At 49.5% G+C, this 12,354-nt stretch overlaps 1 protein-coding gene across 1 annotated transcript in view; it reads right to left on the reverse strand.

Annotated features, from left to right (window-relative positions):
- Positions 1 to 325: 325 nt before the first annotated feature.
- Pde6d (phosphodiesterase 6D) overlaps positions 326 to 12,354 on the reverse strand; it is a 38,041-nt gene continuing 26,012 nt past the window's right edge. Inside the window, exons 2-5 of the mRNA XM_004637309.3 lie at positions 4,179 to 4,267; positions 3,624 to 3,749; positions 3,009 to 3,114; positions 326 to 590 (exon numbers count right to left, since the gene is read on the reverse strand). Of these exons, the coding sequence (XP_004637366.1) occupies positions 509 to 590; positions 3,009 to 3,114; positions 3,624 to 3,749; positions 4,179 to 4,267 (403 nt within the window). The 3' untranslated portion in view covers positions 326 to 508. The remainder of the gene's footprint in view (positions 591 to 3,008; positions 3,115 to 3,623; positions 3,750 to 4,178; positions 4,268 to 12,354) is intronic.

A 12,354-nucleotide genomic window follows, 5' to 3' on the forward strand; every position in this document is an offset into this window, starting at 1 on the left:
GGTTGCTGAGCCTCCTCTGGAGCTGCCCAGCCGGCTGCGATGCTCCACTGAGCTACTCTGCACGTCTTCCCACGTGAGGGCAGCGTCACTGCTGTGCAAAACAGGGATGGAAGCAGCGCCATGCTCCAGACGTAGGAATCTTTTAATTTATGTTTTAATTACATTATGAAATAATATCACAGTCTATTTTACAAGTTAAATATATATGTGAATGTATGAAATAGAAACGCTAGGAAAAAGCTAAACATGGGCAGAAATGGGCATTTTTTTCCCAAAATCCAGGGCCAAAGGAGGCCGCTGGCAGAGGAGGGGCTGAGGCTGGGGATGGGTGCTGGCCTGGGTGCTGGCCGCACCCTCCCTGTCTTCAGTGGGAGAAGAGCTCGGAGGAACCACCTGGTTACCTGCAGGGCTGGTCCCGGGTCTCATGAGTCAGGGCAAGGACGCAGATGCGGGAAGCAAAGCAGTCTCCTCCCTAGGCCCGAGTTCCGGAAGCACGTGCGCTCTTCGCTCAAACGTAGAAAAGTCTCACTCTGGATGTGCTTACCAGAAGGTCGTCATCAAAAAATTTTGTTTCTATGATAACGTTCCCGCTGTGAGAGGGGACAGGAGAGCAGGGTATTTGCATAAGTGGTGTTATCTGGGTCCCAGGGTGACACCGTGGTGCAGAGCAGAAGGGCTCCGGGCTGTCCTCGCTCCGGCGCCACCTCCAGCAAGCGCTGCACACAGCAGCACCAACTGCCCACACAGCCTGCCTTAGTCTGCGTAGATGTGCTCTGCCCTCCACCCCCAAGCCACTATCCCCCATCTGTCCCCCCAGGGTGGGCACTGCAAGGGCAGGACATCAGGGGCATCTTCCTGCCACCGTCTGCCTGGCTCTCTCTCTGCCACTACTGTGATGAAAACTCTATTAAAGAAAAACGATTAAAGATTAAAAAGTAAACAATCTGTTTACACAGTGATGTAGATTTCATAAAGGACCATGGGAGGAGATGATTTGGTATCACACAATTATCTTTAGCAGGTTATCTTTTTAGCCTTTGTGTGTGGGGGGGCAGGGTCATGCTATGTAGTTCAGGCTGGCCTTGAACCCACTGAAAAGCCTCCAACTCATGGTAATCCTGCCTCAGCCGCCTGAGTACTGGGATTACAGCTGCATCCTTTTAGCCTTTAAAAACTCTCTGCTTTGCGGTTGAGGGAGATGGCTCAGTGGAATAAGTGCTTCCCTGGCAAGGCAAACAAACAAAAAATACTCTCTGCTCAAATATTCCTTCTTTCTTCTTTCCTCAATTATTCGTTGGACTAATTCCTATTTTTGTGTGTGTGGGGGGTGAGACTGAGTCTTTACAAGGCACTTAGATTTAGGGTAACTAAAACTTTTATTGTTTTTGAGATAGGGCTTTAGGATATGTATAGTTCAGCCTGGCCTTGAACTCACTGTGTGACTCAAGCTGGCCTTAAGCTCACAGTGATCCTCTTGCCTCAGCCTCCCAAGTGCTGGGACACAGGCATATACCATTACACTCAGGAAATTATTATTTTCACTGTTGGCGATGGAACTCAGGACTAGTGCATGCCAGGGAAACTCTACTACTGATCTACCTTCAAAAAAGAAAAAAAAAATGTTGGGGGGTGTCTTTTTTTTATTTTAGGGAAGGGTCTACAGGGTCTCACGACTACGATCCGACTCATAGTGATTCGCCTGTTTACAGCCTCCAAAGACTCGCAAGAGCTGGGGATTACAAGTGAGCACTGGGCTGGTGAGATGGCTCAGCGGTCTAAAGCACCTACTTAGAACAAGCTAAGCAAAACACAGGGACTGCGGTTCAATCCCCAGCACCACATGCCAGCCAGCCCCGCCCCCTGGTGGGCTGAGCTGGCCACACACACACACACACACACACACACATAAATAAATAAAAATTAAAAAAAAAAAAAAACAAGTGAGCACCACCACTGGGGGGTCTTTTTTTTTTTTTATTTATTACATTTATTTATTGTGTGTGTGTGTGGCCAGCCCAGCCCACCAGGGGGCGGGGCTGGCTGGCATGTGGTGCTGGGGACCGAACCGTGGTCCCTGTGCTCTGCCAAGCTTGTTTCAAGTAGGTGCTTTAGACCACCGAGCCATCTCTCCAGACCCATGGGGGGTCTTTTTGAGACAGGGTTTTACTATGTAGTTCAGAGTGGCTTGAAACACTTAGAGCAGGAAGTCTAGGAAATTCTCAGGGAGCCTCTGAAAGTGTGTGAGCAAAGGACAGAGTCAGGACTGGTTTTGTTAGGGTGATATAAACAAAGCCCAAATAGGGCTGGAGAGATAGCTCAGGGGTCTGACAGCCTGCCAGGTTCGATCCCCAGTACCATATGTTGTGCCAGCCCTGCCCAGAGTGCATGGATGTAGCCACTGAAACCGGGCATGGTGAAGCACAGCTGTAACCCTCACGCTGGGGAGGCTGAGACAGAAGGATCACTAGGAATCGGACCTGTGAGTCTGATCTAATAGTGAGAACCTGTATCAAATACATAAAATGGGGGCCAGGGAGATGGCTCAGTGGAATATGTGCTTCCCTGGCAAGCACAAGGGCCTGAGTTCAATCCCCGGTTCTGCAAAAAAAAAAAAGAGGAAGAAATACATAAAATGGGGGGCTGGGGAGACAGCTCAGTGGAATAAATGCTTGTCTGGCAAGCACAGGTCCTGAGTTTGACCGCAAAAAAAAAAAAAAAAAAAAAGCTCAGAGATGTCACAGGAAGGCAGGTGGGAGGATGGGAGCCTGTTCCCTCCACGGGGCAGCGGAGCTCCTCGGTAAGAAGAGTGACTGTCTTCGGTGAAAGCCTGAGGTACCTGCGTGTGCGCTTGTGTGCCAGCAGGTGGGTGAGGTGCGTCAGAGTCACGGTCTCATCTCTGATTCTTTCTGCCCTGGCTGTAACCAAGGGCATCTGCCCATTCCTCGCCCCCACTGTCCACCCAGCCGACTGTGGGCTGCCGCAGCAGAGCAGCAACACCTGACACTCACGTGAGGACGCTGGCGGGCATCATCTGGGACTCGGGGGCGGCCTCTATCAAGGACTGCCAGGTGTTTGTGGAGTTGGGGATCACAAAGCCAAACTCGAAGAACCACTCTGAAGGAGAGAGTAACAGCTAGGTCTAAAGTGTAGGGGCTATCTGTCCCCTTCCAGTGGGGGTCCTCGTCTTAGGGCAGCGCCACAGAGGCGCCCTCGCTCTCTTGAGCTGAGGCACGGAGGGGCCAAGGCTGCCTGTGTTGCCTGGTGCCCGGCCGCTCCTGCGTCTGGGCCTGAGGGCTACACAAGCACCAGTGTCTCCTTAGCAGCACCGGAATGGGACTGCAACAGGCCAGGCGGCCTCCCGCACTTCAGGGACAGCTCAGTGCAGGTGCCCTGGGTGCTGGAGCCCTAGGATGCTGTCTGTGGAGCCCCACCCTGGGCCCTGGCCATGCCACAGTGTTGCTGTAGGGGACACACGTGCCTGACACTGCAAGTCTTGCTTTGCTTTGTTTTCCCAGGGGATTCTCAGGCTCTGTGACACACCGAGCTATGAAATGACTGGGTTGCAAGCCCTGCTGTGCCCCCACTCCTGCCACACCTGACTCCAGGCTGGGGTGCTGCTGTACCTTCTAGGCACTGGCCTTTGAAGTAGACCTTCTGTTCCAGGCGGAACTTTTCCATTTGCTCTGCTGAAGAGAAGTTCAACTCTCGAGACACTGCTTTGCATTTGAGGATTTTCTTGGGAACGCGGGCTGATGAGAAAAAGATAGGGAACCTTGTCCCACAGGTGACATTTCCACTGACCCTGGGTGCTGCCCAGGGTGCTCCCAGGGACCTTGAGTGGGAAGGGCTTCCAGGGTGGGCCCAGCCCTGTCCTTAGCACAGGGCCTTTGCCCTCCTGCCTGCTTCTCCTGGGCTTTTACTGCAGGGAGACAAAAGCGCATTTTCTTTTGGGCTTAAAAGCTGAGAGGTTGCTGTGTTTCTCCGGGTATGTGCTAATGTTGAGATGGGTTTTTGGTGAAGGAGAAAGAAATGTAAGGGCCTGAGCACCTCCACAGCTGTGGCAGGCTTGCAGCTGTCACCCGAGGCCACCTGCCCCTTTGTTGGCCCTCACTCAGCCCCGGAGCCCAGGACCTGCTCTGGCACTGGTCTCAGTCTGGGCACAGAGAGCTGGAAAGTACCTTCATGTTCCACACCAGGGACAGACAGGTCTTCAGTTCCTTGCCAGAGAATCTTTCCTGTCTCAGCGTCCCGAAGGTTCATCCAATTGCTGATCAGTGGGATTAAGGAAAGAGGCCATGGAAGCAGCTCCTAGTTTCTACTTGGGTCTCAGATTAACTCTCCCAACACTTGCTTTACTTCCCCCCCCCCACCGGAGGCACCACCAACCCAGGGTCTCACGCATTCATTATGCAACTCAGGCTGGCCTTGAGCTCACTTTGCAGCCCAGGCTGGTCTTCAGCTTGCAGTGAGCCTCCTGCCTCAGCCTCTTGAGTGAACATTTTAAAAACTTACTTCTATTTTAATATTTCATTTATGAATGTATTTATCTGTGAGACAGGGTCCTACTAAATAATTATGCTGGTCCTGAGCCCAGACTGGCCTCAAGCCTTGTGGTAAGCAGCTTCAGCCTATCAGGTGCTGGGATTATAGGTGGGCACCACATCAGGTTTACAATTTCTTTCTTTTTTTGCGGAACTGGGGATTGAACTCAGGCCCTTGGGCTTGCCAGGAAAGTGCTTATTCTACTGAGCCATCTCCCTGGTCCCTACAATTTCTTTTTCTTTCCTTTTTTTTTTTTTTTTTTTTGTCTTTTTGAGACAGGGTCTGGCTATGCAGTTCAAGCTAGCCTTCGGCCTACTTTGTAGCTCAGGCTGGTCTCAAACTCACAACAATCCTCTTGCCTCAGCCTCCCAAGTGCTGGGATTACAGGAATGTGCCACCATGCCTGGCAACTATTTCTTTTTATCATGGGACAAGCAAGGTGTCACTAAACTGCCCAAGCTGGGCTCTAACTTGTGATCTTCCTGCCTCAACTTCCCAAGTAGCCATGACCATGGTGTGTGCCATCAAGCTCACCTAACTCGGGTTTTCTTTTTGCTTAGTCTGTCAAAGTGCTGTTATCAGGCTGGCCAAATAGCTCAGCAGATTAAAGCACCTGCAAGCAGGTGCAGGGGCCAGGTGTTTGATCCCTGGGCCTGCCATACTGTCCCTGCCCCAGGTGCGCTGAGGCGGCAATTGAGACTGGCCATGGTGGAACACACCTGTAATCCCAGCTCTTGGGAGGCTGTAACCATGTGGATCACTATGAGTCTGATCTAGTAGTGAGACCCTAAACACCCTGTAGGCCCTTCCCTAAAAGAAAAAAAGAAAAAAAAAGTGCTGTTATCAAAGAAAATTAAGAAAACATAGGAGAATCCAGAAGCTATCTAAAGGAAGAAGCAGCTAGGCATGTTGGTGCATATCTGTAATCCCATAATCTAGGAGGCAATGGGGATTCAAAATTCAAGCCCAGCCTGGGCAACTGAGTTCTGTTTGAAAATAAAAAATAAAGAGTTAGAAGCAGGGTGTGGTGGTACATGCCTGCAGCCCAGCACTTGGGAGGCTGAGGCAGGAGGATCACTATGAATTCAAGGCTAGCCTGGGCTGCATATCCAGTTCAAGCACAGCCTGAAGTGCACAGAGAGACTCTGTCTGTCTGTCTGTCTGTCTGTCTGTCTGTCTTTCTGTCTTTCTTTCTTTCTTTCTTTCTTTCTTTCTTTCTTTCTAGAAAGAGGACTGGGGAGATGGCTCAGTAGAGTAAGCACTTCCCTGGCAAGCATAAGGGCCTGAGTTCAATCCCCGCTTCCTCAAAAAAACAAAACAAAACAAAACAAAACACCAAAAAACAAATTAAGAAAGAAAGAAAAAGTTGTAAGTTTAGGAAATGTAACTCTGTGAAGGTGCCAGGTTCACTCCCTAGTACTGCCAGGAAAAAAAAAAAAAAAAAAAAGACTAACAACAAAAAGCAGGATCCAAGCAAGGACGTCAACTCTGTGAAAGGGGATACGGTCTGCAAAATTAACTCCAGCCAGATGCGGTGAGGTGATGTGGTGAGGTGACGCAGGTTACAGTGCTAGCTCTCTGGCACGCCTCCTGGGAGAGCCTGCATCACAGCAGCTGGGTGGACGTCTCCAGGCAAAGGGCCAGGGCTGGAGCTGCAGTCACCGAGGACTGTGCCCTGTGCCCTGGGTGGCAGGGATGCGCCCAGCTTCTGCTGTGAGAGTTTCACTGCACACCTCGCCCTCCATTTTCTAGGAGTCGCTAAAGGTCAGGAGACCCCATGCAGCCTCCCATTTGACTGTATGCAGGGGCTGTGCAGTGCAGCACAGGGGCCCCCTGAAGAGACTCCATAAAAATGCAGATCTGTGGTAGCCTATTAGGGAACACAACTATTAAGGTAGGTGTTTTAAAAGAGTAACAGTGAGACTAGCTGGTGATAAAGGGGAAGCATTTGGCTGAAAATGCTAGGAAAGAAAGGCAAGCTTTGATAACTGGTCATCATTTGACTGAAAACATGTGTGTGTTTGAAGACAGGCTTGCTATGGAGCCCAGGATGGCCTTGAACTCAGGGTGGTATTTCTGCCTCAGGCTCCCAAGCGCTGGGATTACAGGCATGCACAACCACACTCTGCCATTTTTAGTTTTTTGAGATAGACTATTTCTCTGTAGCCCAAGTCGGCTTCAAATTAGAGATTCTCCTGCCTCAGCCTCCTGTGGGATTATAGGTGTGCCCCACCCATCCAATCTTTTTGCTCACCAGAATTTTCAAAGAAAGGGAGCCTGCCTTTTAAGACTCAAAGGTCAAGCCATTTGCAGTCTTCAGAGAGGAGGATTAGGCAGAGAAGGTCTAAAGGAGGCCTGGGTACTATTTATATACACGGCCCTCTGGGTCAGCCAGGTCTTTGCTCATTGAAAGCTCCTGGTGATTTGTGGGCAAATGGGCGTAAGGAGCACTGCGCTGCTGTGGGGAGTGCTGTCCCTGAGATGGGGATCCTCTTATTTGGAACCCAGCAGATTAAAATTTTTTTTTTTTTTTTTTGCGGAACTGGGGATTGAACTCAGGCCCTTGTGCTTGCCAGGCAAGTGCTTATTCTACTGAGACATCTCCCTGGCCCCTAAAAATCCATTCTGATAGATGAACATAAAATCATCTCATTGCGGGTGGGTGGCGGGAGGGGGGAATCATCTCCAAATAAACCATGGAGCAATCAATAAACCTCAGAGCATAACCAACAGGGTGCAAAGTGGTAAGCCTCAGAAAGGTAGAAAGGAAGTAAATGCCCCACAAGCTTTATGGCAGAACCGGAGCCCCTGGGTGCCGCCACAAACTGTCAGGTGACAACTGAGATGCAGTGGGGGATGCAGACTGGGCAGTGCCTGGGGTAGAACCCGGCCTAGTGCAAGGGGTACGAGTTTTCTCCAGAGAGGTGAGTGCCGGATGTGGGCCTGTCATCCCAGCACTCTGAGGGGCGGGTGGAAGTTTGAACCCAGCCTGAGCAGTTTAGCAATTTAGCCAGAGTCTGACTCCAAGCGATTCTCCTGTCTCAGCATCCGGGGCACTGGTTCTCAGCCTCAGCTTTACCAATAAACAGAGCTACTGTCCGTGCAAGCACCCCCTGGCCAGCGGAGGGAAGGCTGAGGTGAACTGGGACAGGAAAGTGGTAGCGAGACAGTGAGGAGGGCAAAGTGCGGCAGGATGCAGGGCCAGGTGCATGGGGCGGACCGAGTCACACCTAGGAGTGACAGGGAGGATGCAGCTCAGAGACAGGGAACAGGTGGGGACAGAGACGCAGGGCCTTTGCAGGTGAGATCTCAGTGGCTCCTGTGTTCTCCTTTTCGGCCATCCCCCTCCACAGAAGCCAACAGGCAGGGGGAGCCAGGCCTTCCCACGCTGGCCCTGCCAGGCAGAGGATGGGCTGGGTAGCTGTTATTAGCCATTCCTTACTGTCACCTCCACTTGGCCCTGCCTGGTTTTCCCTGTATTCATTCTTGTCTGTTGTCCATTTATTTACTCAAGTATTCATCTCTATCAGTATAGTCGGTTTTTCTCTCCATGGCTGTGCTGCTCTACAACAGGGAAGGCTGTTTGACATCTAAAGATGACGCCCCACTGAGAAGTAATCACATTGCAGAGACTGAACCCCTCAAAAACCGAAAATCTGAGGCTGGGCGTGGTGGTACGCGTCTGCAATCCCAGCTCTTGGGAGGCTGTAACTAGGCAGATCACTACCAGTCCGATCTAGTAGTGAGACCCTGAACACCCTGTAGACCCTTCCCTAAAATACAAAGAAAAAACAAAACAAAAACCCAAAAACTTCAAAATTTAATTTCTCACCTGTCTTTTTCTACCACAAGATACTCTATTTTCTTAAATTGTTCTGGTGGCACCTGGGGTGGAACTTGGGTCCTCGTATGCCCTGGACAAGCCCAACCCCAGCAAGCAAGGCCACTCCTCTTTCAAATCTCAGATCTTCATACAGACACTAAAAAAAAAAAAAAAAAAAAAAAAAAAAAAAAAAAAAAAAAAAAAAACCAAAAAACAAAAACCAAAAAACCCCACACAAGCTGAGAAGTGCCTCTGTCCTACCAATGGCACCTTATAGTAAGCACAGACTTTTGCCTCAGCAAGTGGGACGAGCAAGCCATGTATATCTATGGCAATTCGCAGGTTCCCACTGACTCTACCATCAAAACTCGAAATCTTATGCAAAATTAGCAGTGTCTGGCAGGGGTAGCCTCTGTAGCTTTGTCCCTGTCACCATTTCCCCTGTCTTGGTCAGAGCCATGGGGGAGGGCAGCGAGGCCCTGGCTTCCGTGCTTGCCAGGCGAGACTGCTCCTCCCTGGAAACAGTCCGGCAGGAGGCGGAGCTCGGCGGACACCGGCCATCTGTGGGAACTCCAGAGAGGGCTGGACAGGGAGCCCATCAGGGTCCTTTAGCCCTTTCTTTGCTCAGTTTCTTTTCTTGGGGGGTAACTTTGTAATTTAAAAAACCTGATAGAAATTAGTCTTTTTAATCTCATATTTTGCAGTGCTGGAGAGCTTGCTCAGGGTCTCACCCCTGTCAGGCAAATGCTGTAAACCCGAGCCACAGCCAAGTGTGTTTTTGACTGATACATATTTGGTAGCTTTTTTTCTTTTAATGCACATGGCTGGGGCTGGCTCTGCATAAGGCAGCTGAAAAGCAGCAGCTTCTAGCACCTGCATTCAGTGGATGAGCTCTGGATAATTACAGGGTGCAGCTGTCCTGGGAAAGCTGGTCAGTCACACTACACGAGCTGACTCCTTGCATTTCGCTGTGCTCTGGGGCTATGTGAAGCATTATCATGGAGGGGTGAACGCACAGTATTATTTATTTATTTATTTATTTATTTTTTAAAGGGTTGGTGATGCCCTTAAGGATTATTATTATTTTTTTAAATTTATTTTATTTGTGTGTGTGTGTGTGTGTGTGTGTGTGTGTGCGCGCGTGGCCAGCTCAGCCCACCAGGGGGCGGGGCTGGCTGGCATGTGGGGCTGGGGGATTGGACCGTGGTCCCTGTGCTTTGTTAAGCTTGTTCTAAGTAGGTGCTTTAGACTACTGAGCCATCTCACCAGCCCCTACAGTATTATTTTTGCGACTTTTCTTTTTGTTTTAGAACTGGGGATTGAATTTAGGCCCTTGTGCTTGCCAGGCAAGCACTTGTTCCACCGAGCCATCTTCCCGGCCCCTATTTCTTTTTTTTTTCGGCGGGATTGGGGATGGAACTCAGGCCCTTGTGCTTGCCAGGTAAGTGCTTATTCTACTGAGCCATCTCCCCGGCCCCTAACATTATTTCAAAATGAAGTTTAAGTGAAGAGCAGCAGCACGCACCTATAATCCCAGCCCCCTAGAGGTTGAGGCAGGAAGATCACCACAAAATTCAAGGCCAGCCTGGGCTGCATGGTGAGTTTAAGGCCAGCCTGGACTATACAGTGAGACGATGTCTCAAAAGAAAAAGGTTAGTGTGAAGGTACTGGCTTTAATCGCTAGTATACATACAGAGGGAAAGAAAAGGAGAACCAGAGAATCAACAAGACATACACCTCAAATGAACACTGGGCCAAACACAAAGGAAGGCAAGGCAAAGGCTACAGGGAAGGACTGGCTGGGACCCCAGGGCCGCCGGGTTTCACAGTAGGCCGGAGAGAATGCTGGCAAGCACTTATTCCACTGAGCTATATCCCCAGTCCCTCCATTTATAGCTTTTTTTTTTTTTTTCCGGAACCGGGGATTGAACTCAGGGCCTTGCGATTGCCAGGGAAGCACTTATTCCACTAAGCCATCTCCCCAGCCCACATTTATAGTTTTATATGACTTTTTTTTTTTTTTTTGGTGGGGGGCGGGAACCAGGGATTGAACTCAGGCCCTTGGGCTTGCCAGGGAAGCGCTTAGTACACTGAGCCATTTCCCCAGCCCCATGGGCTTGAATTTTTGGTGGAACCGGGGATTGAACTCAGACAATTGCACTTGGCAGGCAAGCATTTATTCTGAGCCATCTCCCCAGCCCTGAGCTTGAATTTTTGATCATTCCACCTCAGCTGCCCAGAAAGCTGGGATTACAGGCATATGCCACCAGACATCGCTTGGGTTTGCTTGCTTGCTTGCTTTTTCTTTCTTTCTTTCTTTCTTTCTTTCTTTCTTTCTTTCTTTCTTTCTTTCTTTCTTTCTTTCTTTCTTTTTGTTTCATTTGATTTTTTTTTGGGGGGGGGCCCAGTTGTTTTTCCATTTCATAACCCAGACTTTTCCTCTCTGATCTGCTAATCTCTCTCTCTCTCTCTCTCTCTCTCTCTCTCTCTCTCTCTCTCTCTCTCTCTCTTGGTAGAACCAGGGATGGAACTCATTCATTTGATTTTTTGAGACAGGGTCTTCTATGTATGTAGTTCAGCCTGGCCTGGAACTCACAGTGATCCTCCTGCTTCAGCCTCCTGAAGGCTGGGACTACAGACAGATCTGTGCCACCATGCTTGGCTTCCACCATTATTTTCTCTTACATTTACATTTTTTAATCTATGTCAGTCCCTCATACTTTATATACTTCATCTCATTAACTGGTAGGGTATTAAGGCTTGCATTAGATGCTTAAAACTCAAAACCCCTTAATTAGGGTTTTTTTTTTTTTTTAAAAACACTTATTATTTATTTATTTATTTATTTATTTATTTATTTAGTGTGTGTGGCCAGCTCAGCCCACCAGGGGGCGGGGCGGGCTGGCATGTGGTGCTGGGGGATTGAACCGCAGTCCCTGTGCTTTGCTTGGCTTAGTTTGTTCTAAGTAGGTGCTTCAGACCACTGAGCCATCTCACCAGCCCTAGGGTTTTTTTTTTTAAGACTGGATCTCAGGGGGCTGGTGAGATGGCTCAGTGGTCTAAAGCACCTACTTAGAACAAGCTTAACAAAGCACAGGGACCGCGGTTCGATCCCCCAGCACCACATGCCAGCCAGCCCCGCCCCCTGGTGGGCTGAGCTGGACACACACACACACACACACACACACACACACACATACACACATAAAATAAATAAATTAAAAAAAAATAAAAAGACTGGATCTCAAAAGCTGGCTTTAAACTTACTTTTCCCACTTCAGACTGTGGAGTAGCTGGAATTCTGAGTTAGGTCTTGTTACTTACAGAGCTTTACTTTCTGGGTGAGAAAACTACATTTTCCAGATATTAAAGTCTAGCCTCACACGAGAAGGCTAGTAACTGAGGAACAAAGATGTAGGTGGTCCTCTGGATTGATTTATCTGTCAGCCTTGAAATTTCCGGGGCCCTCTATGAAGAATCCCTGGGCAGCCCTGCTGAGCCATTCTCTGGTCCTTCCCTTGCCAGATTTCACCTGGGGAGAATGAGCGCACCCAGGGCTGCCGTCACCTTTGGGGCACTGTCCTGGCTCTGAGAAGAGACAGAGCCCCTCAAGAATTGGAAACCATGCCACTGGGCACTAAGAATCTGACCGAGTGCCCAGAACAAAGGGCATGTTTCGTGCTGCCCTGGTGTTCTGAGGAGGAAGGGGCAGGCTCTCCATGGAGAGAGCCAGGCCTGGAGGGCAGAGGAGCCTGCTTTGCTTCAAAGCTAGCACTTCACTAGGCTCACGATAAAATCCCACAGGGCGTAGGAAGGAAACGTGCTACTAATATTATTCTTTTAGTTTGAACTTGTAAATGAGAATGGAATTACATACACCTAGAACTTTTTAAAATTAAGACACAGGGGCTGGGAAGATAGCTCAGTGGGATAAGTGCTTCCCTGGCAAGTGCAAGGGCCTGAGTTCAATCCCCAGTTCCGGAAAAAAA

This window comes from Octodon degus, unplaced genomic scaffold (assembly GCF_000260255.1).
Source record: "Octodon degus isolate 3935 unplaced genomic scaffold, OctDeg1.0 scaffold00089, whole genome shotgun sequence".
NCBI classification, from domain to species: Eukaryota; Metazoa; Chordata; class Mammalia; order Rodentia; family Octodontidae; genus Octodon; species Octodon degus.